The sequence below is a fragment of the Rana temporaria genome, chromosome 3 (assembly GCF_905171775.1).
Source record: "Rana temporaria chromosome 3, aRanTem1.1, whole genome shotgun sequence".
In the NCBI taxonomy this organism is placed as follows: Eukaryota; Metazoa; Chordata; class Amphibia; order Anura; family Ranidae; genus Rana; species Rana temporaria.
Genome location: NC_053491.1, coordinates 192,236,451 through 192,260,469, shown reverse-complemented (window position 1 = coordinate 192,260,469; position 24,019 = coordinate 192,236,451). Strand labels below are relative to the sequence as shown.

At 42.1% G+C, this 24,019-nt stretch overlaps 1 protein-coding gene across 6 annotated transcripts in view; it reads left to right on the top strand.

The window, feature by feature from the left end:
- The window catches only part of CNOT2 (CCR4-NOT transcription complex subunit 2), a 92,586-nt gene extending 76,669 nt beyond the window's left edge, over nucleotides 1–15,917 (top strand). For all 6 annotated transcript variants that reach the window (XM_040344009.1, XM_040344008.1, XM_040344007.1 and 3 more), the window contains exons 14-15: nucleotides 990–1,134; nucleotides 14,340–15,917. In XM_040344009.1, coding sequence (XP_040199943.1) covers nucleotides 990–1,134; nucleotides 14,340–14,426 — 232 coding nt within the window. In that variant the 3' untranslated portion in view covers nucleotides 14,427–15,917. The remainder of the gene's footprint in view (nucleotides 1–989; nucleotides 1,135–14,339) is intronic.
- The last annotated feature ends 8,102 nt before the right edge of the window (nucleotides 15,918–24,019 follow it).

The window sequence follows — 24,019 nt, the reverse complement described above, 5'->3', positions numbered from 1 at the left end:
ATTGCAGCCAGTGGCACAGGGAACATTTCACGAGTAGAAGGAAAAATGGATTTAATAACATTTCAGCAACTTTTGGATGGTAACTTGATGCCATCTGTGAAAAAGCTGAAGTTAAAAGGATGGCTTCTACAAATGGATAATGATCCTAAACGCACCTCAAAATCCACGGGGGGTTGCATCAAGAGGCGTAAACTGAAGGTTTTTCCATGGCCTTCACAATCTCCTGACCTCAACATAATTGAAAATCTATGGATAGACCTTAAAAGAGCAGTGCGTGACAGACAGCCCAGAAATCTCAAAGAACTGGAAGACTTTTGTAAGGAAGAATGGGCAAAGATACCTCAAACAAGAATTGAAAGACTCTTGGCTGGCTACAAAAAGCGTTTACAAGCTGTGATACTTGCCAAAGGGGGCGGTACAAGATCTTAACTCTGCAGGGTGCCCAAACTTTTGCAGACGCCATTTTTTTGTTTTCTGTAATTTTGAAGTGTAAATGATGGCAATCTATCTTTTTTTGACATATTATAAGAATGTCTAATCTGTAATTTGATGCCTTTTTGGAGATTTTTCCATCTTTCCTTGGCTTCGTTGTGCACATTAATACATTTTTTTTACCTGGGGTGCCCAAACTTTCAATCCCCACTGTAAAAGCACATGCTGATCTTTTTATTTTCCTATTAACCCAACTCTTAAACTCACGTTTGTTGGTGCATATTAAATCGTGCGCAAAATCTATATTCGGAATAAACATGTCACTGTTGATGGATAACACAAAGGTAACAATCGTGTATTTCCTGGGGAGAATCCACCACTAGTAGTGACATACCCGAACCCCTCCTTGGAGGTTGTGCACTACGTTTAAGACTTGCTTTTCTGGTCCTTCTGTAAAACATGAAGTATAACTGTTGAAATGGAAATTTTTTATACGCTGGTGATATTGGTACAAAGGGAGATGCAACTCATAACCCTGAAAATGTTTCTCATTTTAGTTTCAACAGAGACTGGAGATATCATAAAGAAGAGCGGGTATGGATAACCAGGGCACCTGGAATGGAACCAACAATGAAAACAAACACATACGAGAGGGGAACATATTACTTCTTTGACTGTCTTAACTGGAGGAAAGTTGCAAAGGTACGGTATATGTTATCTTTTTCTCACGTCAACTGTCAATATATCTAGAAGCACAAATGCCTTGGCACCTTTAGTGCTTATGCATAAGTGGGAAAGGAGTGAAGGCGTTAATGCGATGCTTAACCACTTGCCGTTCGCCAACGGTACATTTTACTGCTTGTGGGCAGCACAGAGACGTACCTGTAAATCATGATGTACTTTTTACAGGAGTGTATGTGTGCTTCCTGTGCTGTGATTGTACACAACACTAGTTTGTCAGCAAGTTACAACCAATCATTTTGGCTGTATACTTGCTGAACGGTTGTGGCCAATCATAGCACAGATATGGCTGGATTTTTCCCAGCTTTGTTACCTTTTCAGAACTGAAAGGCCTTGCGCATATCTGACGCTATAGAAATGGCAGTAGCATTAGCTGTAGAAAGCTGCCGCTGTAAAATACGTTTTTCAGGGGTTGTGTTCGATTTTTTTTTTTTTATATTTTTTTTTGTGCGTGTTTTTTTTTTTGCTTAAAAAACAAAAAATACTCCCTCAAAAGCTTATGGCTCAAAAATGCTGATAAAAGCAGAATTGCTGCATTTGTTAGCATTTTTAAGCTTTTATTAAACTGACTAGTTTTTTCTCCAGCCAGAGGCCCCCCCCACCCGCCAAAAAAACACTGATAACTGCCTATGTGTGCATGGACACATAGAATAATATACTGGGGAGTTTACTGGCTGCAGAAAACAATGCCTGAAACCAAAAACAGCAGCTGAAAAACGTCCAGTGTGTATGAGGCCGAAGCACAAAGACTCAAGCCAGATCTGTAAGTAAAAGCAACCCCTTACTTGCCCTTCTTATCCTGGTCACCCAGCCAGTGCCACAGTATTCTCACTAATCACTGTGCAAGTGTCACTACCAGCCAGTATCAATTGGCATCAGATTGCCCTCTACACTAGCGGTCACCATATAAGTCGCTGATCACCACCATTACTAGTATTGTGTCTGTACAGATTAGTATCTTGATCACGATCAGAACACTACTAGTGGCCCCAATAGTAGTGTCCCCCAAAGACATTTAGAATTTGTTTTGGCCAAAATTTATGAACATTTCTTTTTATTGGATTTGTTTTTTCAACCGAAAGCAGAAGAGATCATGTTTTTCAAAATGTTTTTACAATATAAAAAAATGGTGGTGGTCAAATACAACCAAAAAAAACCTATTTATATGGGAAAGAAATATGTATTTTGCGTACAGTGTAGCATGACTGAGCAATTGCCAGCTGAATAGCAAAAAATGGCCTGGTCATGAAGGGTAAAACCTTCTAGTGGTCAAGTGATTAATGTTTTTGCTGTGCTTCTTTATTGATAAACACTCACTGAGGTTGCAAGATACACTTGCGTACTCTTTTATGTGAAGTCGCTGTCCGTTGCATATAGTTAGACCTGTGGCTGGGACAGAGGGTTGTTTTATGTACTGCAGAGTTTACTTGAAAGCTATTTTTGTTATGGCGTTGATACGGTCATACTTCTGATTTATATGTTGGCCCTTTAGTAGCAGAGTGCATTGCAGGCAATACACGTGGGAACCTGGCTTTGAGTGTTGAGGAGAAAAAACCGAATGAGCTACATAAGACCACATGTCCCCAACGACCTTGTTTTATTAAAAAAAAAAAAAAGCATCACCAAACAACGACTGCATTTCACTGCAGATTGTTTGCAGATCCAATTAATTCAGTGCAGTCGATGACCCTGCATATAGCATGTTAAGTCTGAACTCCTGATCTGTTGCAGGTCAGTGACTTTACTGATCTAATGGATTTATTGCTTTTAGGCTGGGTTCACACTATTGCGAATTGGACGCCTTTTTTCGCATAGCAGGAGATTGTGACCCGCTCTCTATGGAGCGGTTTCACTCATCTCGAGCGAGGAGTCCTGTGCGTGTTTCAAGTCTGAATTCAGACAAAAATTTGGGCTGAAATCAGACCTGGACCCCTGCTGTGGGCTGCTCTAGTGTGAATCCAGCCTAAAAGTGTTAAATCCATTGGATCACCATGATAACTTCAGTTAACATTTTTGGAAGGTTAGAAATGGTGGCTTCTGTATTTTCTTTAGAAAAAATAATTAATTTTTCCTTTTCTAAAACTACATTATGATAAAATGAGCGTTCATAGAGTATTATATATATCTGTTCTATAAAAAATATTTATTAAATTATATCTTTTTACTTCCTGTCATTATGTGCCCAGGTATTTCTGTTCTTCTTTTTTTTTTTTTTTTTTTTTTACCCCATGCATTAAATAAGATGGTGAAAACTGGTCAATATCATTCCACCAAGGCAGATGGGGATGACGGCGCAGTTTTTTGAGGGTTTTTATAGCCACAGAATTCTGTTTTAAAAAGTCTGCTACTTTGTGGAATTTTTATTCTTACTACTTAAATAACATACTTGTAGAGCCTATAGAAGTACAGACGGCTACCCAAACAGCTAATAACAATAGACTTGGGCAGTGGTTCAAAGTACGGTATATACTTTTATACAGGTCAAACCCCCACCCTACATATTTTAATATGCTTTCACATGATTCTCCCATGTAAAGCATGGTAACATGTATTTTCGTTGTACGTTTCCGAAAGGTTACGTTAATGTTAAAAAGACATGCCATGCAGTAAAGGCATACAGTTGCGCAGGGTAATGTGCATTATCTGCTACCATCCAGTACTGTGGCCTTCCTTTATGAGAATATTGTGCAGGAAGGTTTTTTTTTTTTTTTTTTTTTTTTTTTTTTATCTTTATCATTACTGTGCTGCAATGCAGTTCAGTGCTCTGAACAGCCCACAGTCGCATCAATTCTTTTTTGTGATTCAAAACGTGTTATGCTGCTGGCAAATGTAAAGAGATCCAGAGGAACTCATTTGTATAAAAACAATAAAGATGGACCAAAAAATATTATTGCCCATTGAAACTTAGAGTATGGATAACATTTTCTATTTAGTAGAAAATATGTGCCTGGATGAACTGTGCTTCCAGTTTCCTTGTTCTGTGATGTAAAAGGAGTAAATCACATAGCCTTGCCATGCTTAAAGCAGACCTAGTCTAAAATGTAATTGCAGACAATAAAATCTACCTGTCTGTAGTCTTCTGTAGATTGTGCACTGAACTGTGCATGTGGCGCACTGGAAAAACCTTTCTTGGCTTGGTTCCTGTTCATGTATGTTGTCTAGGGATCATGAGCTTGGTCTAAAATAAAGCCCAGAAAAAGCCGTAGCTAAAATATATATACATATACATCTCATGAAATTAGAATATCAAACGTTTATTTCAGTAATTCAATTCAAAAAGTGAAACGTGTATATTTTATATTGATGCGTTACACTGATATATTTCAAGCATTGCTTTCTTTAAATTTTGATGATTGTGGCTTACAGCTAGTGAAAACCTAAAATGTAATATCTCAGAAAATTTGAATATTGCATAAGACTAATAAAAGATTTGATTAATTTTTTAAATGCAGAATGGCTTACTCCATACTTGTTCAGCGCTCCTTTTGCATGAATGACTGCATCAGTGCTGGTGGCATGGAGGTGATCAGCCTGTGGCACTCCTGAGGTGTTATGGAAGGCCAGGTTTCTTTAAATAGTGGCTTTCAGCTTATCTGCTGATCATTTAACCAAGTATTGGTACTTTTGGCAGTTTTTAGGCGGGTGCCAAGTCCTGCTGGAAAATGAAATCTGCATCTCCTGGTGAGCAGAGAGAAGCATGAAATGCTCTAAAATTTTCTGGTAGATGGCTGTGCTGACTTTAGGCTTGATAAAACAGTGAACCAACACCAGCAGATGACATGGCTCCCCAAATCGTCACTGACTGAGATTTTGCATTTCATTTGGAAATCAAGGTCTCAGTCTGGAGGAAGAGTGGAGAGGCTCATAATCCTAGTTGCATGAGGTCCAGTGTTAAGTTTCCACAGTCTGTGATGATTTGGGGAGCCTTGTCATCTGGTTGTGTTTGTCCACTGTATTTTATCAAGTCCAAAGTCAGCGCAGCCCTCTACCATCACATTTAAAATAACCTATTAAAAATGAGCTTCTCTTTCGTTCATGGACGGACACAGCCTTAATCTTGACAAAGTGGGTATTGGCCTTCATTTAGGAGTGACTAGGCAGAAACTTAAACAAAGTGTTACACATCACACACCATACAGTACCGCCCAGGGGGCGGCCCCTCTGGACACAGCACCCACCCCTCCTTTTTTTCTTTTTTTATATGTTTGTACTGTTTTTTGACAAACAGATCTGCGAGATGCAGAGAAAGGGGTTATACCCAGAGGGACTGCCCCCTGGGCGGTACTGTATAGTGTGTGATGTTTAACACTTTCTATAAGTTTCTGTCTAGTCACTCCTTAATGAAGGCCAATACCCACTTTGTCAAGATTAAGGCTGTGTCCGTCCATGAACTCAGAGAATTGAATTGCTGACAAGCCCTGGGGGCTTTTACACTGGAGACAATGGAGCAGATTTTTAAGGGCGGATTGCAGGCGCTATTTTTAACGCTATAGCGCCTGCGAGTGAAAGGGGTCTAAGTCTCGTTATGTAAGGAACCATGAATGACATATTGTTTTTTTTATGTTACTTTTTTTTACTTTTGTGACATTGGTTTATCATTTAATTTTTCAATCTGTTTAAGGGTTCAAAACGCTAGCCATTTTTAAATATTTTTCAAAACTCCCACGGCACACCTGCAAATCTCACGCAGTTTGAGAATCACTGACCTAAGTGCTTGACTCTCCTAAACGCGTATAAAACGCTGCTTCCTGGTGTAAAGGCATCTAGGAAAGCTGGAGAAATATCCAGTGTGCATGAGACTTTAGTCTCATAAGTCTGTTCTGGTTTAAATGAAACGAACAGTTTCAATAGCAATATACTGAAAAGTGAATACTGCAGTCCATGTACTCTAAGACCTTATTGAGACGGGCGTTCCGATGAGGTCGAACCCATATATTTCTCTCTGGATAGCTGCCTTCATCTGGGTAAACGGGAGACAGTGTCTTCCTCTTTCGCCGCCTTTAGAGCAGAGTGGGCTCTATCCGTGTTCACTCTGCAGAAACTGAGCGGAGACAGATATCACCTGCCAGCTCTCCTACGATCAGCAGGGGATAAGCTCACAAATTCCCTGCTCATTGGGACAGAATCTGCCCCGTGTGAAATGGGCCTAAAGCACAAACTAGATACCCCTTTTTTTAATAAGTAATTATTTTTTATTGTGAAATCTAGTTTCATCTTTTTTGAAGGCAATGCATTAGTTTTATAATCTGTAATACTTCAGAAATTTGTTTCTAAGTGATTAGCAGGTCACCAACTGCATGTTCAGGGGTAGCAAATCTGATTGCGTTGAGGCCAAACATAGCCAGTAAATGTAGTATTTTTTAGAAGTATACATAAGATACAATTTTATGCTGAATGCTACTTTCATAAAAGAAAAGCAGAGACATCACCACTGTCCAAACTGCTTTAGAGCAGTACTTTGCACATCAGAGCCTTTTTTGGTACAAGAGCCCAGTTAAAGGTGGAAAAACACTTTAAACATATATATATATATATATATATATATATATATATATATATATATATATATATTTATTTATTCCATTGAAAATTGGCAGGCTTTTTATCCAGGTTGTTAGACCATTACTGTTGCATGTGTTATTTATTTGAAGGACGATGTTGGCCCATTGAAATGATTATTGCTTTTATTTACGATTTTCAATTGTTCGTTTTAAGCAATCATTATGCTGAAAATACCCAAATGCTTTAACTCAAAGATACAGTAATTCAAATTACCTTGCTACAGCTTCCTCAGTTAGTTCTACAAATCAAATAAGCTTAATTATGAAGAAGCCTGATTCTGTGTAATTGTATAGAAATAGAAAATTATATTTAATAAGCTAAACATTTTACTTTCACTCTGAAAAATAGTTGGCAATAAGAAATGACTGTAGTACCCAGACTGCTGCTCTAGGATGTCCTGAGCAGCTGGACTAACCACTTAAGCCCCGGACCATTTTGTCGCTAAAGGACCAGGCCCCTTTTTGCAATTCGGCACTGCGTCAATTTAACTGACAATTGCACGATTTGTCGTGCGATGTGGCGCTCCCAAACAAAATTGACATACTTTTCCCCCCCCCACACAAATAGCTTTCTTTTGGTGGTATTTGATCACCTAGAGCAGGGGTGGGCAATTATTTTTTCGATGGGGCCACATGAGAAATTAAAAATATTTTGGAGGGCCGGGCCAAAAGGCTAAACTCAATACTGCATAAAATAAATTGTATTTCTTTATAAAAAGCAGTAAATATCATTGTTGGACAACTGGTACGAGTACTTGTTATAGTTAAACAATGAAAAAGTTAGGTTGCCTTACAAGAAAAAAAAATGTATTAAAAAAAATTTCCCAAAACAATGAACATTTTTCACTATTTGTGACTCATATTAGTGAAAATTATGGTTTATGTATGTCTTATTGTCTTAGTGATTGATTCACATCACAACTTCATTGATAGCTTTTTTTTTTGTATGATTTTTTGTATGATTTTTAGTTTTGCTCATTACTGCCACACACGTGCAATGCATGGCTGCATGTGTGTGGCAGTGATGAGCAAAAGCAAAAATCATACACAAAATAAGGGTATCAATTTCAATTCAATAAAGTTGTGATGTTAATCAATCACTAAGACATACATAAACCAGTGTGCCATCAATTGCTGCCAGTGTGCCATCAATTGCTGCCAGTGTGCCATCAATTGCTGCCAGTGTGCCATCAATTGCTGCCAGTGTGCCATCAATTGCTGCCAGTGTGCCACCAGTTTTTTTTTTTTTTTAAAGTTTATTTTCATACATTTTTCTCAGTTGTACCTTATCCTCTTAATTTGTCTCCTTTTCCCACTCATTTCTTCCTTTTTTCCTATTCTCATTTCTCTCTTTTTATTTTTCACTCTTAAATTAAAAAATTTTTCTCTTATTTTCCTCTGCTTTTCTGTTTTCCTTATTTTTCTCTTTATATAGTCCCCTTTTTTTTCTATCTGTTCTTCCCTCTTCTTCCCCCTTTCTTATCTCCTTTTTGCCAGTGCCACCATCCATCTTTATCGATTTACACTTTCCTGTCTCCTCCTCCATTACCCCCTTTCTCGTTTACCTGTTTTGCTTCTTCTGTGTCTCCTTTACTTGTCTCCCGATCTGATGGCTTCACTTCACACGTGTCTTCCTCCCTCCTGTTGTTTTTTTGAATGGACGTAATCTGTCTGGGTGGGCGGGGTCTCCAGACGTCATACGTCATCAGCGGCCCCAGCCCTGGCAGCGTCGGCGTTGCCTAGCTACTGCAGGCAGCAGAGCGTGTGCGGGGACAGCAATGGCTGTTTTGATTGGATCCGACCTGCTTCCTAGCAACCACGGATCCCTGCACAGCACTCATGCTGTTCAGTGTCTCCGGCTTCTCCCAGCCCTGCTCTGATTATAGAGGACATTGGGCAGGAGAGCCTGGAGACTAGAGGAGACACAGGCACAGCCGCATAGAGGGAGGTAAGCGGTGACCGCGGCCTGTGTTAACCCTCTCCAGGCCGCGGTCCCCGCTTGCCTCCCGCTGTGCGGCCCGGTCATAAACAAATATCGGACTGCGGGCCCCCCCGAACCTCACTCAGCTGCGGGCCCCATAGCGCCCGCGTGGGTCGCTATGGCGGTAGTTCCGCCACGGCCATCCACTACAATGCTATTTCTAGCGATCCGCCCAGGGGTCGGATTAAAAGGTCCGCCGGGCCGTAGTTTGCCCACCTCTGACCTAGAGCGACAATTTGAGGAAAAATTCTATATTTTTTTACTTTCTGCTATAATACATTTTTCCCAAAAATATATAAAAAAAAAAAAATTTTTTCCTCAGTTTAGGCCCATACGTATTCTACATATTTTTGGTTTGCGCAAAAGTTATAGCGTCTACAATACGGGATAGTTTTATGACTTTTTTTTTTTTTTTTTAATCGTGACTGTGACATTTATGGTGGACACATCGGACAGTTTTGACACTATTTTGGGGCCATTGTCATTTTTACAGTGATCAGTGCTATAAAAAGCCACGGATTACTGTGAAAACTGCAGTGAAGAGGTTAACCTGTAGGGGGTGCTGAAGGGGGGCTAAAGTGTTTCCTAGGAAGTGATTACTACTGTGTGGGGGCGTGGTTTGGCGTGTGACGTCACTGATCGTCGTTCCCTATGACAGGGAACAGACGATCAGTGACACTCACACTAGACAGAACAGAGAAAGGTTTGTTTACACTTACCTCTCCCTGTTCTTCAGCTCTGTGACCCGATCGCGGGACACCAGCGGCGATCGGGTCCCGCAGTCACAGACCTCAGGACCAGGTTGCGAGCATGCCGCCAGCGGCGCGCCGGTCACCCACGGCTGGGCTCTTAAAGGCGACGTACCTGTACGTGCTTGTGCCCTTCTGCCGACGTATATCGGCGCGAAGGGGTCCTTAAGTGGTTAAGAAAACCTGCACTAACAAATATGAGGGTTGCCGTTGCTGATATCCTCCTGAAATTGTTACTTGGCCTGGCTACCACTTTAACTTCCTTACATCAAAGTGTTTTTGAAAAAAAAAAAAAAACATGTCATACCTCCACTGTGCAGTTCTTTTAGCACAGAGTGGCCCTGATCGTCCTCTACTGGGGTTCCGCGGCGGTTCCTCCCCGCAATAGATAACCTCCTCTGGGAAGCTCTCGCCTGAGGGGGTTACCTTGCGGGTGCGCTCTTGTGTCATATACTCAGCGTACATAGCTGCCTAGTGTATGACTCGGTCCCGCCTCCGGCAGCCGTGTGATAGGATTTCCTTGGCAGCATCGGGAACCAATGGCTGCGCTGCTATCAATCTGTCCAATTAAGAGCTAAAAAACAGTGGGGAGAACGACACGGGATCGCGCCCACGGAAGTTCAAGGCTCAGGCAAATACAACGGGGGCCGGACACTGCAAGGTGTTTTTTCACCTTAATGCATAGGATGCATTAAGGTGAAAAACACAAGGCTTTACAACCCTTTTAAGTCCCTATGATATTTATTCGGTGCTAGGAATCATCCTGGTGCTCGGCACTGGGTATCATGTAGTTTCTGGTTCCCAATAATGAGCATATCAGTTTGAGCTTGCATATGTAACAGACATTGGGTAGTTAAATATTGGTGCACACTAATATTACTTTGGGAACATAATTCCTGCATGTGTGTGTTCTGATTTATTTATATATATTTTTTATAATACCCTAGAGAATAAAATGGCGGTCATTGCAATACTTTTGTCACAAAGTATTTGCGCAGCGGTCTTGCAAGCGCACTTTTTTTGGGAAAACACTTTTTTTTAATTAATAAATAAAACCATAAAGTTAGCCCAATTTTTTTTATATATTGTGAAAGATAATGTTACGCCGAGTAGAATGATACCCAACATGTCACGCTTCAAATTTACGCCAGCTCGTGGAATGGCGTCAAACTTTTACCCTTAAAAATCTCCATAGGTGACATTTTAAAAATTCTATAGGTCGCATCTTTTGAGCTACAGAGGTGGTCTAGGGCTAGAATTATTTCTCTCACTCTAACGATCGTGGTGATACCTCACTTGTGTGGTTTAAACACCGTTTTCATATGCGGGCGCTACACGTATGCGTTCGCTTCTGCGCGCAAGCTTGTCGGGACGGGGCACTTTTAAAAAAAAAAAAAATTTTTATTTTATTAATTTTTACACAAAAAAAAAAAATGGATCACTTTTATTCCTATTACAAGGAATGTAAACATCCCTTGTAATAGAAAAATGCATGACGGGTCCTCTTAAATATGAGATCTGGGGTCAAAAAGACCTCAGATCTCATATTTAGACTTAAATGCAAAAAAAAATTTTTTTTTCGTCATTTGAAAAAATGACAAGAAAATATTGCTTTAAGAAGCATGGGCGGAAGTGAAGTTTTGACGTCACTTCTGCCCTGCTATGCTATGGGGTAGGGTGGGGGCCATCTTGCCCTCACTCGTATCCCAGCCGAGTAGGGGACAGGACCCGACCACCTCCGCCACTACCGACGGCTCCGGAGGGTGCGGAATAGTGGCGGGAGGGGGCTCCTTTCCCGCCGCCAATAACAGTGCTCTTGCGGCGAATCCGCCACGGAGACCACCCTTATCGTTTACAGGACCGCTCAAGGAAAATATGGTTATCTCGGTTGTGGCAGCAGCTGCTGCCATTACCGAGATATCCATCTTTTAAAACAGGACGTATATAGTCGTGAGCGGGTCCTTAAGTGGTTAAGGAATAAGGCATTCTTGCATTCAGGTATGACTGACTGCTATTTAACCACTTAAGACCCAGACCATTATGCAGCTAAAGGACCTTGCCCCTTTTTGCAATTCAGCACTGTGTCGCTTTAACTGACAATTGCGGGGTCGAGCGACGTGGCTCTCAAACAAAATTGCCATCCTTTTTTTCCCACAAATAGAGCTTTCTTTTGGTGGCATTTGATCACCTCTGCGGTTTTTATTTTTTTGTGCTATAAACAAAAATAGAGCGACAATTTTGAAAATAAAGCAATATTTTAAACTTTTTGCTATAATATCCCCAAAAAGAAGAAAATTATTTTTTTCCTCAGTTTAGGCCGATATGTATTTTTTCTACCTTTTTTTTGGTACAAAAAATTGCAATAAGCGTTTAACGATTGTTTTGCGCAAAATTTATTGTGTTTACAAAATAGGGGATAGTTTTTATGGCATTATTAATATTATTTGTTTCACTACTAATGGTGGCGATCAGCCATTATTTTTTTTATTTTTTTGTGACTGCGACATTATGGCGGACACATCGGATAATTTTGACAAATTTTTGGGACCATTGTCATTTTTCACAGCGACAAGTGCTATAAAATGCCCTGATTACTGTGAAAATGACAATTGCAGTCTAGGAGTTAACCACTAGGGGGCAAGTGTGATCACCTATGTGTTTCTAACTGTAGGGGGTTGGGGCTGGACGTGTGACATCATTGATCGTCTCCCTATTTCTGGGAACAGAGGATCACTGATATTGCCACTGTGAAGAATGGGAATGGTGTGTTTACACACACCTCTCCCCGTTCTTCAGCTCCTGTGACCGATCGCGGCGGCGATCAGGTCCGCGGTCGCGGAGCTTCGGACCGGGTCGCGGGCGCCTGCCGGCGACCCACGGCTGGGCCCTTTTAAAGGGGACGTACCCTTGCGTGATTGTGCCCAGCCGTGCCATTCTGCCGACGTATATCGGCGTTAGGTGGTCCTTAAGTGGTTAAAGCTGAGCTCCAGGCAAACTGCTAAATACACAAATTGGATCCATATATGGGAAATGTTTTACCGGTCAAAGGATTTGTGTGTCTGTCCACCTAGTTCTGAGATTTGCCCAATTGGCACAGCCAGCCTGGAGATCTGTTATATTGCAGTTAAATAATACAACTAGGCCTTGTCCCTTCCCCAGCCTGTGACTTTACAGTTAGAGCAGCAACAGATTGAAGAGTTCATCCTCCTCTTGCTCTGTTCTCGCCTCCTATCAGCATGTGCCACCTTAGCACATGCTCAATGCAGCAAAACTGACTGGTTCCTTGTCCTGCTTCTCCCTCTCCTCCAGTCTGAGCTCTGCTGTACAGGGGATTACAAGAGGCTGATACCAAATCAAATTCAGGTACTTAAAGTGTTTCTAAACCCACGTCATAAAAAAACTATCAAATGCTGTTTTACATGCTGTTCATACTCACTCGGTCACTATTAGATTCGTTTTCCCGTATTCTTCAAAAAACCTGATTGAGCCTGCTGCTCTCTATCTCCACCTTCAGTTTATGTTCTCAATTCAGCTAGGGATTTTTCAGCTTTAGTGGCAAGTCTGCACATGCTCAGTTTTCAGTCAGTTTCTATGCTGAGCATTTCCTCCCTATCACATCTGAGCAGCCCATATAACTATAGGCTCACACATGTGGGCGTTTACACAGTAGTAAATGACAGCCCACTCCCTTACACCTCCTCTGTACCCACTAACCAGCTAAACGCAATAGGGGCAGGATATTGCATGTCGATTAAGGAGGAACTGCAGCCTGCTCAAATTATTTGTAATACCATCTTTGCCATTCTGAAACTTCCCTCCAATCACTTTGCATATTTTATATATACTGTGATTGTGTACTTGCCAAATATGCTGCAGAAATCTTCCTCCACTGAATCTGGCAGCAACCATTTTAACTGTGGGCAGCTGAAGCTGCTGCCTGTTCACTTCCTGGATTTACACAGACACACATAGGCGCACCTCCCCAGCTCTGCAGCTCTCATTTGCCTTCTTAGGACTCATCCCCCCTCCCTTCCTGGCAAACTCTTACAAGAGTTGGAGAGTGAGCTGTGCATGATATCATAAGCCTAGGCTAATTGCCAGACCAGAAACAGGAAGTGGGCTGTATAAGGTATTTAATGGCAGAAAAAAAAATGTTTTACAATCCAAATTTAAAACTATGGCAGAAGATTTAATAGATGGAAAGTTTAAAAAATGACTGAAGGCCAGCTTAAATGGAGGATTCACCTCCCTCTTATTCTAAGACACAGGCTGGAGGGGTGGGACATAGCCTGTGAGTGGCAGAATCCGCCCACACCATGTTCTTTCTATAAAAATGTAAAACCGTATATTTTGACTCTGTATTCCAAAGGCTGTTTTTTTCTATTTTGAACATGTGACCAGTAGCAGAGGACTAGAAGCTCCTCCTGCATATGCTTTTCCCTGCAGACAACCTGGAAAATATCTGGTTCATGTGACAGCTTTATATCAATTAGAAGAGAGGTACTTCAATGTTTTTACAATATCTACAGTACCAACCACATACAGAAATAGTAGGGACATTATAAATGAAGCTGTGTGTATGTGTGTTTAGTATCAGATTGATTTTTCTGTAAAAATACAATTTAAATCACTTGATTAACACATACCTGTGCTTACTATTGAATCTGCCTGGAGTTCAGATTTAAGTCCCTTTTTAATTGCTCTTGGTATAGTTTACAACTTCTGACCCTTCAATACATACAGAAACACATCTGGCCCACCATGAACAAGACATTGGATATCCTGACCTTTTAGTCTTTAAAAAAAACTCTTCCACAAATTCAAGTATTTCATTTTAACTGAAACTTACCCTTTATTTTTCTCCCCCCCTTTCAGGAGTTCCATTTGGAATATGACAAGCTAGAAGAAAGGCCTCATCTGCCATCCACCTTCAATTACAATCCTGCTCAGCAAGCCTTCTAAAGACTTCCCTGTTCATGGGGTATGGCTGTCTCAGCACAATACTCAACTGCAGAACTGATGTGGCTCAGGCATCCTGGTTTTAATTCCTTGAGGATCTGGCAATTGTCTCATGCAAAGGGATCATCACTTGAGGTCCTGCCTTACTAATTATGTGCTGCCCAACAACTAGAATTGTCATTTTTTTTTTTTGTTTTTGTTTTTTAGTTTGAGCAGGGTCTGTATTTTTTTTTTTTTCCTCTTTTGTTTTTGTTTCCATTTTATGCCAGCAGACAGACCTAGGTCTGTTCACCACATACCAGTACAGTACACTGACAAAGTTTACCACTTTTTCAAAATGTAAAAAGGAAGAGCGAAAGAGAGTGAGAGAGGGAAAAAAACAAAATAGACAGCAAAGTTTGCATTGTTCATTGTAGCACCTTTGGTAATAAACGAAACACATGTTTGCATTTTTATGTGAAGATCCTTCTCGTATTTCATTTGGAAAGATGGGCAAGGTCACCTTCCTTCATTTTACTCCCCATTCTGTTCTGAAAGGCGATTTTAGGCCTTGTTCAGCCCCTTCTCAGCCAATGGGGCTTGTATCTCATTGCAGCGCAAAGATCTACATGCCCCCGTGACCGGGAATGGGCAAACAAGAACTCACTATTTAGAAGAAAAAGAGATTGCCGCAACCTTTGGACAATTTCCAGAGTTGTGTATTACTGAGCTTCATCTTTCCAGAATGAGCAAAACACTGTCCAGTCTTTGTTACTATTTTGTAATAAATGTGTACATTTTTTTTAAATTTTTGGACATCACATGAATAAAGGTATGTATGTACGAATGTGTATATATTATATATATGACACCTATTTTGGAAATGTTTGCCCTGCTGTACCTCATTTTTAGGAGGTGTGCATGGATGCAATATATGAAAATGGGACATTCTGGAACTGCTGGTCAGGGGACTCCATTGTCGCCCTGTGCACTAAAGGGCCAGATTTTCAGCAGCCAAGGACATCCATACCCAAGTGAACATGATGGGACTTAAAGAAGTGAACTGAGACAATTCACTCTGGCTGTTTGAACAGCAGCGTTTCATAGGAAGAAAAAGATCAATCTTGTATTTTCTGACCACATAAAGGCTTCTTCTCTTTGTAATAAAGTAGAAAAGCTCTCCTCACTGCAGTGTTGGCTTTGTTTTGAGAATGTGAAATCATTTGTGCGATCATGACCAAGGTTTCCTTTATTATGAAATAAGAAATGCTGTAAGTAGTGATAATGGTAAGTATAGCGGTATTTGGCTGGAAAGAGCTACCGCTATCAGTGACTCATGTGTCCATAATTAACCGAAGAATTGTCAGGTCTCCCATTCGCTAGCCATAAATTGTATTTAGAATTTCATTTTATGCTGCATTAATGTGTTTTTTTTGTTAAATGTTTTTCTTTTTTTTAATTTTAAATTGTTTTTATTGAAAGTTTTCATTTGTACATAAATGAACTTACAACATAGTCCAAGGTGTGGTCGATTTTAAAAGGAGGATCAACAAGTATAGAATAACGGTGAATGACATTTTGATGTAATAACTGACGATCAGCTCCCTTTCCAGCCACCCCCTGCGCCCCACTGTGCTAGGGGTTACCGGGACGTTCGACACATTACATACAAATAGTTTGGAGTATTATTGCGAATGTGAGCAGTCATAGCGAAACATTTGATTTTACAACCTTGGACTAAATATGACTAAAGCAGGGTAACCAATAGAAACTGTATATAACGGAGAAAATTAAACTATCCATCACATCAAGGTTATGTGAAGGGTCCAACGAAAGGACCATATTATCCAAAACATGTTTTTCTTTTTTAACAGTATGACTAACTTTACCTGTTAGTCCAGCGAATTAAGATTTATGCGACAACAGCTGCCAGGTTTCATAAAAAAAAATTGTCTAGCTTCTGCTTTCATAAAAAAAAAAATATTTTGCAGTGTTCTTGCAGAGCATTTGTTCTGCAAATGTAGATGTTTTACCATGTACTTTCCCAAAAGTACACTCTAGAGCAGTGATGACGAACCTTGGCACCCCAGATGTTTTGAAACTACATTTCCCACAATGCTCATGCACTCTGCAGTGTAGTTGAGCATCATGGGAAATGTAGTTCCAAAACATCTGGGGCGCCAAACTTCGCAATCACTGCTCTGGAGTAGCAGTCTCCAACCAGTGGTCTGTGGACCACTGATAGTCCACGAGAATTTTGGTGATCCCCCAGGGTTCTGCCGCAAATCTGGCTCCCGTGAACTCAGAGGTGCAGAGAGTGGGAGGTGGAAGAGGGAACATTCAATGGCTGTGCTGATCAGACTGTGGGAGGGAACCTGGAGCTTTAGCACATGGCTGGATAAAGCGCTAAGATTCAATGGTGTGTGTGTGTGTGTGTGTGTGTGTGTGTGTGTGACCCCCCCTGGAAGGGTTCAGCACACCAAAAACACTAGGCACAGCAGATAGGGGTAGGAGGAAAACAAAGGTGCGGTTTTATTTGAACTAAATAAAAATATGACAAAATACAAAAATGAATCCTGGTCAACACTCCCCAGACTAATCACACAGATCTGGTTCCAGGTTGAAGCATATCTCTCTGCATGCTGGGAGTTTTTGTAGAGGACCTAATGAGCTCACCTAATTCAGCTGGGCCCATCAAGTCCTCCAGCAGGACTCCCAGCACTCCCCCTAGAGGTATAAACTGGCATAAAGCCTGAACCTAGGTGATATATACACTGCATCCTGGATGCAACCAGGGGATTTAACCTGCCTGCTGCCACATACCCCCCCCCCCCCTCTTGTTTCAACCTTGGGGTTGGAACACCAGCATTTAGGCATGCATGTACCCGCGACAATGCATCTACATTCCTCATTTGGATGCCAGGGCGATGTTTCACAGTAAAGTTAAATTCCTGTAGGGCCAGAAACCATCTGTTTACCCTTCTGTTTGTCTCCTTGTTCTGGGCCATCCACTTTAGGGGTGCGTGGTCTGTCACTAGGTCAAAGTGCCAACCTAGCGGGTAGTATCGAAGGGAGTCTAGAGCCCATTTCACGGCTAAACACTCCTTCTCAATGGTGGCATAATTTACCTCATGGGCCTTCAACTTTCTACTGAGATAAATAAATGGGTGTTCTTCCCCATCCCAGACCTGGGAGAACACTGCCCCTAACCCCACGTCCGACGCATCTGTTTGTACCACAAAGTCCCTGGAGAAATCTGGTGAGTATAAGACCAGCTGGCTACATAAGGCTTTTTTTTTAAGGCCTGGAAGGCTGCTGCCATGTCTGAGGTCCACTTAGCCATGACCGAGTCTTTCCCCTTGGTCAGGTTGGTTAAGGGGACAGCCTGAGAAGCAAAGTGGGGAATAAATCGCCGATAATAACCAGCGATTCCCAGAAAGGCTCGTACCTGCTTCTTGCTGTTAGGACGTGGCCAATTCTGTATGGCCTTGACTTTATTGACTTGGGGTTTTATCACTCCCCTCCCAATGGTGTACCCAAGATACTTGGCCTCTTTCTGTCCAATGGTACACTTCTTTGGGTTGGCCGTAAACCCAGCTTCCCGGATAGAGTCTAGGACTGCTTGCACTTTTGGCATATGTGAGGCCCTATCTGGACTATGGATAACTACATCATCCAGGTAAGCTGCAGCATACTTCTGATGAGGCCTCAGAATCTGGTCCATTTTCTGTTGAAAGGTTGCCGGGGCATTCTGTAACCCAAACAGCATTCTTTTATACTGGAATTCCCCATCTGGGGTTACAAACGCGGTTTTCTCCTTGGCCGATTTAGCCAGGGGAATTTGCCAATACCCTTTTGTGAGATCGAGAGTTGTCATGTACCGGGCTGTTCCCAGCCGGTCGATTAACTCATCGATACATGACATGGGGTAGGTGTCAAATTTTGTAACGTTGTTCAGTTGTTGAAAATCGTTACAAAAACGCCGGCTGCCATCCGGTTTAGGAACCAAGACTATAGGACTGGACCAATCACTTTGGGATTCCTCTATCACCCCCAACTTAAGCATTTTCTGTACTTCCTCCCTTATTGCCTCCCGTCGGGCCTCTGGGATGCGATAGGGTTTTAGCTTCACCCTTTCACCGGGCGGGGTAATAATATGTGCTACCCCAGACGTTTGTCCCGGCAGGTCAGAGAAAACCTCTTTGTTGCGAAGCACAAACTCCTTAACCTCCTGTTGTTGGGGCTTTGACAAGGTGACTGCTATTCCAACCTCAGGAATCACGCAATCAGACTGAGCTGGTGACAATGTTTCTACGACTAGGGATTCCCTATCCCTCCAGGCTTTAAACAGATTGATGTGATAGATCTGTTCGGGCTTTCACCTTCCTGGTTGTCTGACCTTGCCATTTGGCGAGGAACTTGGTCTCAACTGTAGGGATAAGTACCAATACCCTATCCCCCGGGGAGAAGGTATGGGTCTTGGCCCTACAGTTATACACTCTCTGTTGTGCCAACTGTGCTTGGGCCAAAATGTTCCTTTACGATTGGCATTACTTGTGCAATTCTATCTTGCATCAGGGCGACATGCTCAATCACACTCCTGTGGGGAGAACTATCACTTTCCCTGGCGATATCCAACAGCCCTCTTGGGTGTCTCCCATAGAGTAACTCGAAGGGTGAGAAACCTGTTGAGGATTGGGGTACCTTCCTAATGGCAAAAATTCAATTGGGAATAAGACAGTCCCAATCCTTTCCATCTCTATCCACCACCTTCTTTAACATTTGTTTAATGGTTTTGTTGAATCTTTCAACCAACCCATCTGTTTGGGGGTGATGCACAAATGTGTGCAATTGTGTCACTTTGAACAACTTGCACAGTTCTTTCATAACCCGGGACATAAAGGGTGTACCTTGGTCCGTAAGCAGTTCCTTGCAAATACCCACGTGGCTAAAAACAAGAGATGGCTCTTTGGCTATGGTTTTGGCCGAGGTATTTCAGAGAGGAATCGCCTCCGGATATCGGGTGGCATAGTCCAATATAACCAAAATGTACTGATGCCCCCTAGCGGACTTCACTATTGGACCTACCAAATCCATGGCGATCCTTTTCAAAGGCAACCTCAATGATGGGAAGGGGTACTAGCGGGTTACGGAAATGTGGCATAGGTGCCGACATCTGACACACAGGGCAGGAGGAACAATAATTTTCTGGTTCCTTCATGACTCCAGGCCAATAAAATCTCAGCAACACACACTCGAGTTTTTTCTGTCCCTAGATGACCTCCAAGAATGTGCCCATGGGCCAACTCTAACACCAACTTCCTGTAAGGTTTGGGCACCACAAGTTGCTCAATGGTTTCTTCTGCCCTTTGAGCCACCCGATAGAGTAGGTCCCTTTCCATGATGAAGTAGGGATAAGTGCAGGTCGTACCTGGGTTCACTAACTCGCCATCTATTTTCACTACGTTTTCCCGTGCCTTTATTAGGGTGAGGTCTTTTAACTGTTCGGTGGCAAAGTTTTCCCTGTGAACCTTGAGATCAGAAAACTACAGACTGCATGTTTTTATCTGAGGATGTTGGCTCCTCCCCAATTGCTTGAGACTCCCCTGCCAATACCGACAAGGGGAATTCTGGAGAGTCCTCACCACTCAGAGGAATTCTGGTTATCACATTTTCTGGTGTGTAGAGGCACCAGTGGGGGGCTCAGGATAATCCCATAGTTCCCAGAACTTTGGAAAATCCCTTCCCACAATGGCATCATGTGGTAAGTGAGACACTAACCCCACCGGATATGAGAGGGTACCTTTTGAAGGTCTCAAAACACACTGTAGTCACAGGATACTCTCGGGTGTCCCCATGCACACAAATAACAGCTACCTTGTTATTCCCAGAGACCTCTGTAGTAACTAATTCGGCCTTTATCAGTGTCACTAGGCTACCTGAATCTAGCAACACAACAACATTTTTACCATTAATACACATTTTGCATAAATGTTTCTCAGTTCCCCGAATAGCAGTGCATGCGACTTTTGCAAACAGCAACTGACGTCTGTCCCTTAGAAAGTCGCATTGCATGGGTTCATCCACAACCGGGCAATTTGCTGCAATGTGTCCCTCGTGCCGGCAGCGGTAGCAAACAATCCCTTTTGCTGCCTCTTGAGGCCTTGACTTCCCGGGCTGTTCTCGCCCGACACTAGGGAGAACCCTCTCACTCTCTCCACCCTCACCCCTTGGAATCATCTTACCCGCCACTGAGGGTGGTCTGGTCTTAGGGGGGGAAAGTCTGTGAGTCTCTGGAAGAGGCAGTCAGGTTCTCTGTAGCCAAGTACCTCGCAACAAAATCCACAAGCTTATCGGCTGTTTCTGGGTCTCCGTGGCTTACCCACTTTTGGATGGGAGTAGGAAGCGATCCATCACAACACGTTCCACAATCTTTGGTGCGGACAAAGTCTCTGGCTGTAGCCACTTCCTGCTCAGGTGAATGAGATCATACATTTGAGATCTGGGGGGTTTTCCAAGCCGGAAAGTCCAGTTATGCACACGCTGAGCCCGGACAGCCAGGGTGACACCCAGCTGTGCCAATATTTCAGTTTTTAGCACCACATATGACTTAGAGCCTGACTAAGCAAAAGACTAAGCCTTCTGCGATTTGCCAGTTAACAGAGGGGCCACCAGTTCAGCCCACTGCTCCTTGGGCAATTTTTCCCTTTCAGCAGTCCTTTCAAATGTGGTCAAAAACGCCTCTGGATCATCCTCTCCAGTCATTTTTGTCAGTAAACGACTCACCCCAAAGGATGCGGTATTAGTGGAACTACTTTCCTCGCTGGTCTGCGGACATTGCTGCATTAAAGTCTCCATTTGTTGTTGTAGCCTTTGCTCTTGCTTCTGCAACAGGTCTATGAAGCAGGCCTCAGATTGCTGCTGGGCTTCCAAACTCTGTTGGTGAGCTTGCTGCTGGGATGTGAGGCTCTGTTGCAAAGTTGCATTTGTCTGCTGCTGGGCTGCGAGGCTTTGTTGTTGAGCTTGCTGCTGGGCTGCAAGGCTCTTTTGCAAACCTGCATTTGTCTGCTGCTGATTGGCATTTGCTAGAGCGAGCTGTTTCAGTATCTCCTCCATGCTGGCCTTTAAAAAAACTGCCCGCATTCTCCACCAACTGTGAGGGGTTAGCCCGGCAGTGGGTGAGTGTGACCCCCTGGAAGGGTTCAGCACACCAAAAACACTAGGCACAGCAGACAAAAAGGTGTGGTTTTATTTGAACTAAATGCAAATAAAAATACAAAAATAAATCCTGGTTAACTTGACCTGCTTGCGATAAATGTTGGTGTCCCTAACTAACAACTGGGTACAGCCTTGTGCTGCCCCAGTCCCTGACTCCCTGCTGTTGAAATCTCTTAGCAATAGCCACACAGGCTTGGTCTCACCGCACAGAGATCACACTCCCCAGACTAATCACACAGATCTGGTTCCAGGTTGGAGCATATCTCTCTGCATGCTGGGAGTTTTTGTAGAGGACCTAATGAGCTCACCTAATTCAGCTGGGCCCATCAAGTCCTCCAGCAGCACTCCCAGCACTCCCCCTAGAGGTATAAACTGGCATAAAGCCTGAACCTAGGGGATATATACACTGCATCCTGGATGCAACCAGGGAATTTGACCTGCCTGCTGCCACAATATATATTATGTATATATAATATATGTGTGTGTGTTTTTTATATATATATATATATATATATATATATATATATATAAATTTTATAAAATTCATGTTTGTGGTCTGCGAGATTTGAAAGTATGAGTTTGATGGTCCGAAAGTTTGGCAACCACTGCAGACAGACTCCACTTTAAAGTGAGCCCATGGGGATAAAAATGTAGGAGCTGCCACTGCTGACTTTATGGTGCACACTTTAGAGTGGTTGTCCTGATCATGATAAAAGTAGTAATGTGGCTCTTAATGAAAGATCATAATATAATAAAAGGATAAAACACTGAAAAATAAATTGATCCCATAAAACAAGTATTGTGGCGCTTTATAATAAGAATTGCAGATAATGCTTGATCCTAGGAAATGCAAATCGTCATAAAATCGCAAATTGATTAAATGGAAGTTCCAAAAGAGAATAAATCCAAATAAAGCGTCCAATTGAATTATTCTCTCATGTGAAAATTATATTGCTAATGATTGTCATACCAATGCCATATAACAGGGATATGCAATTAGCGGACCTCCAGCTGTTGCAGAACTACAAGTCCCATGAGGCATAGCAAGACTCTGAAAGCCACAAGCTTGACACCCAGAGGCAAAGGCATGATGGGACTTGTAGTTTTGTAACAGCTGGAGGTCCGCTAATTGCATATCCCTGCCATATAACATGTATGATTAGCATACAATAATATGTGCAACGTAAATGTGCAAGACAGCAATCCAATCAGTGCTAAAAGACAAATATCCGTGAGTGTCTTTTAAAGGTTATGGAGATAATCCCATATGTGTAAATAAATAGTGAATCCAAAAAACTGTGATCAACAGTGAATATATAAAAAAGATGAAGAATTGAAATGTGTTTTTCAAACGGTAAACAAATATGTGCAATAAAGTGCCAAAATAATTTATGTAGCTATATGAAAAAGTCCAACGGACAATAAAAACAAAATGTGTAGAATAATTCAGATGAATAAGTCCAAAGAACTGTGCAAATAAGGTGCATGTGCCAGCATCCAAGTGCAGTTTCCTCTATTCAGCATGTGCCACGCTATTTCCCCAAGCCTCTCGCCTCATACAGCAGGAACAATATGCTTCTCACCAGATTCATAAACTGGTCGATTAAATATTAAGGTGCAAGTGGCAGTATCCAAGTGCAAATTTCACTATTCAGCATGTGCCACACTATTTCCCCAAGCCTCTCCCCTCATATACATCTTTTTTTTTTATAAAAATCTATTTTTAAGGATAATGCACTCATATACATCTTTTTTTTTTTTTTTTTTATAAAAATCTATTTTAAGGATAATGCACTAGGCTGGTACGCCCCCTTTCTTTTTCTAGTTTACTGTCAGGATACCACTATCCTTGAGGGCAGCAAAGCCAAGTGACCTGCACCATCCCGAAATTCAGTCTGTCTGGTAATTCACTCGTGCGCAGGAGATTTTTGTTATAACTACTGTGGACATGCTTCCTGCTGGGTATGACTGTTGTGGATGGTCTACGTTTAAATGATGCATAGTACTAACACAGCCTTGTAAGCCTCCTGCTACTTGCGAATGCACCAAGTATTGGCACCCCTTTGGCCTATCCCAAAGACTTTACACTACCCCCAAAATGAGTTTGGCATTCAGTGATCGTGTTGCTAATCTCTCTTCTAATCTACAGTGACCATTTCATATACTGTCTTCCATCACTTGAAGTCTCCAATAGTTACTTTTTTTGTGGCCCCTACACCCCACATGATCTACTGAAAGTAAGATTAGGCATGGGAGACTTTTGAGCTGGGAGCTGCTTGCTGTATGTGCAGGGCTTGCTGAAGGTTCGGAAATCGGCAGTACGATCTCACTAAATGCCTGGTCCAAGTCCTGCCATCTACCCATGTGCAGGAGAACCCTATAGAATTATTATACAAACA